Source organism: Rhagoletis zephyria, unplaced genomic scaffold, assembly GCF_001687245.7.
Source record: "Rhagoletis zephyria isolate East Lansing unplaced genomic scaffold, Rhagoletis_zephyria_1.1 Rzeph_scaffold_16846, whole genome shotgun sequence".
NCBI lineage: Eukaryota > Metazoa > Arthropoda > Insecta > Diptera > Tephritidae > Rhagoletis > Rhagoletis zephyria.
Window position 1 is genome coordinate 7,936 of NW_016173909.1, and position 3,508 is coordinate 11,443.

General features: G+C 33.2%; 1 protein-coding gene across 1 annotated transcript in view; it reads left to right on the forward strand.

Moving 5' to 3' along the window:
• LOC108379624 (GTPase-activating Rap/Ran-GAP domain-like protein 3) overlaps positions 1–2,257 on the forward strand; it is a gene marked incomplete at its 3' end in the record, with an annotated part of 6,977 nt that extends 4,720 nt beyond the window's left edge. Inside the window, exons 3-4 of the mRNA XM_017635974.1 lie at positions 1,630–1,864; positions 2,159–2,257. Coding sequence (XP_017491463.1) covers positions 1,630–1,864; positions 2,159–2,257 — 334 coding nt within the window. The remainder of the gene's footprint in view (positions 1–1,629; positions 1,865–2,158) is intronic.
• Positions 2,258–3,508: the final 1,251 nt, after the last annotated feature.

The following is a 3,508-nucleotide window of genomic DNA, read 5'->3' on the forward strand; positions in this document are numbered from 1 at the left end:
ATATATTTACATCAATTTCCGATAGGACTGATAGTTTCTGACAAATTAATTCATCTTCCCTGTTTTTTTTTTATTTTCAATGAAAATATGAAAACAAATTAAACTTTAACAGACAAAAACCTTAAAAAATAACAGGCTCTGTGGAAAATTTTTGCATTTGTGCTAAAGCCGGTTATGTTACAATGAAATCAAGTTACTAATGAAGAAAATCGATCTTTAAAGAAAGAAATAATGAGTAGTCAAATGAAAATACGCAAAGATTTTTTACATAGAAAATGAGCAGGAAATAATGTTTCTCATACGCCACCTACATCTGAGTAACACTCTTTTCTGCGGATTCCGATAAAATACCTATTCAGAAATATTATTTGTATGGCAAGATTTTTCTAGGTGACAAACCCCTAGAAATGGGCGTGGCAATTGCAGGACTAAAGTTTAGAAAAACGCACATTTTATTGCTGAATTCGGCAAAATATCATTTCGTTAACAGCATTTGTTCCACAGCCTTTTCAGTTCAAATATTTCGATTTTTTTTGTGGATTTCTGCAGAACATCTATAACAAATGTTGTTAACGATGGGATATTCAGCCGAATTCCACAATAAAATACGCGTTTTTCTAAATTTTATTCCTGCAATTGCAACGCCCATTTCGAGAGGTTTGTCGCCTTAAAAAAATCTTGCTATACAAATAATATTTCTGGATAGATATTCTATAGGAATCCGCAATAAAATCTAAAATTTTGCATAACCCTGATTTTTCACACCCTCTTAAATTGATCTCGTCATATGTTTCCGAAAACAAAGTACAAACCATAAAAAAAAACAAATATTTTAAAAATAGTTCTTGAAAAACACCCAATTTTGTAACCATGTTTTTTGCAGAGAATTAAACAAGGATTACGACGGTGTAGTTTTAAATCCCAAATTAACGATGAAGTCTCTACGATGAGCCGAACCCGAGACATAATGATTTGAAAAAGTCCATGATTAATCAGAACCACGGAAAAATCCAAATTTTGACAGATCATATCTCCGAAGAAAAAAATTTTCTCAAATACGTGTAGCTTATTTCATCTATAGAACCCACAAGAAAAAATCTGCCCGACTTAATAAACAATGACTCATATTCATCACAATTTCTAAACAGATCACAAAGTGGTGGTTCTAGAGACAATTCTACTTCGCTAGCGTACATTTTGGGCCAAGATTATTCTATCTTCTTCTGTATGTATGTTTTTTATTTTTATGAAAAACGATTATTAAATGCCCATTCCGGTCGAGTTCGTTAAATAGCCGGTATTTCGCAATTTTCTTTCACGGTATCAATTTTTTTTTATGAATCTTGAAAACCCGCATTCCACACACATGCGTCATATTCGTTGGTTGCAAGTTTCCAACAAAATTACTGGTATAATGACGCAGGCATATCCTTTAACATTGCGCCAAATCGTCGGTTTGTATTTTGTTGCTTTTGTCCATAATGTTATTCAAATGCTCTTTTTCAATTCGCATTCTAAAAGCATTTGACCACTATTTACTTTAGCACTCTTTGTTTACCAATGGACAATATTTATAACATTTCCATATTGTCAAGCAAATGTTTTTTATTGTTATTTCTCTCTCCCCAGGGCACACAGAAAATTGCACTACCCTATCAGGCCAATCAAAAGCTGACGGTAAAACAAATATTGACACATTTCACTGGCATGGACGTATCAGCTAAGAATCCCAAAGAGATATTTACAGCCGATATACAAAAGGATTTGCTTTTACTTGAGGAACAAGAGGGTTCGGTGAATTTCAAATTCGGTGTAGTGTACATGAAGCCAGGACAAGAGTGTGATGACGAAATGCTGAGCAATCGTAAGTAGAAAATAAGAAACTATGCAGATACAAAGAGAATAAATTAGCATTAAGAGTATTTAGCTCAAAGACTTTTTAGGTAAAATAAATTATGCAGCATGATTAAGTAGCTTTTCATATGCACGCATACAAAAGCCATAATAAATACACTTGCATACGCATGCGTTGATATATTTACATATGCAATATATTCATTTGTAAGGTAGTTTTTTCCACAGTTTAAGTATGCTAATTGCTAATTTTCTCATTCACACAAATGTTTTATTTTTTTTTATTTTTAACCTAATCGAACAGAGGACGCTAGTCGAGACTTTGAGGACTTCCTGCACATACTGGGCGAACGGGTACGTCTAAAAGGCTGGGATCGCTTCCGTGGTGGATTAGATGTGAAAGGTATGATATTTCAAAAATCGGGTAACATTACTTAAACTATGAAAGTATGTATGTGTGTACATAATATTTAATTCAAAAATTCTCAATAATTTATGTGGCTTGATTTCGTCGCTGAATTTCCCCGAAAACGACAAAAAAAAATTAAAAACAAAAATGTATGTTAGAAAAAAGTTTTCACCAAAATTAAAAATTTTGTTTGAGTTTTTAGAAAAGTTTCGAGTATATTGTGCTCGAAATGTTAGCGGAAAAAATTATTAAAGATCAATGTGAACTCTTAGCTAAGTTGCAAGTAGCACTTAATTATACTAAAGTTTATTTTCTAAGAACAAAAAAAAAAGTTAACTTGCTGAAATTTTTTTTATAAGTATTTAAAATATTTCCTGTGAATTTTTTTTTCGTTTTCAACTAGTTTTTATTATGTAACATTTACTAACTGGAACAGAAGAATCGATTTTTTAAGAGTTGCTAATTTTTCTGCACTNGTTTTCAACTAGTTTTTATTATGTAACATTTACTAACTGGAACAGAAGAATCGATTTTTTAAGAGTTGCTAATTTTTCTGCACTTTGCGCTCCTGGTACTTTTATAAGCTTTTATTAAAAAAAAAAAAATAATGAAAATAAAATTGAAATTGAAAATTGAAAAATGAAAGCTCCATTCAATTGTGAACAGTAAATTGCAGTTTTGAACCTTTTTGCGTTGGTATAATGAGCGAAGCTTAAATCGCTGGGACCAGTAGTCTAGTATTAAGGATATTTTTAATGCCAGTTTGTATTTTAGGTTATTAGCTTTAGGCGCGGGGTTTGAGCCCCAAAACCCATCCCTTGTGTGCGCTAATGCATGGAGAGCATCGGGGAACTCACCTGCATGAGAGATAAGATGTGCTTCCGTAATTCAATGAGAGCAAAAATGTGTACTGCCGAATTTCGTATATCATGTAGTGGTTGTAAAATGTTCCCTACTATGGGAAACCGTAACAGAAGGCTTTAACCCTCTAGTAGGCCAATTTTTTTATGAGTTGAAAAATTCAGGAATGGGTGATTTTAGCACGAGAAATCCAAAACTGATGTCCATTTCGATCTGTGACAGTAACTTTTTCCTACAGGGGAGAAACACAAAGACTGTCTGGAGACGGGCTTGCCGATATACTTACACATAGTTTCAGCTTTCTCTGACACATTGTTGACCTACGAACCGGCGACGCCGTCTGCAGACGGTCAAAAATGCAAAACTGGGGTTTTATATGTCGGC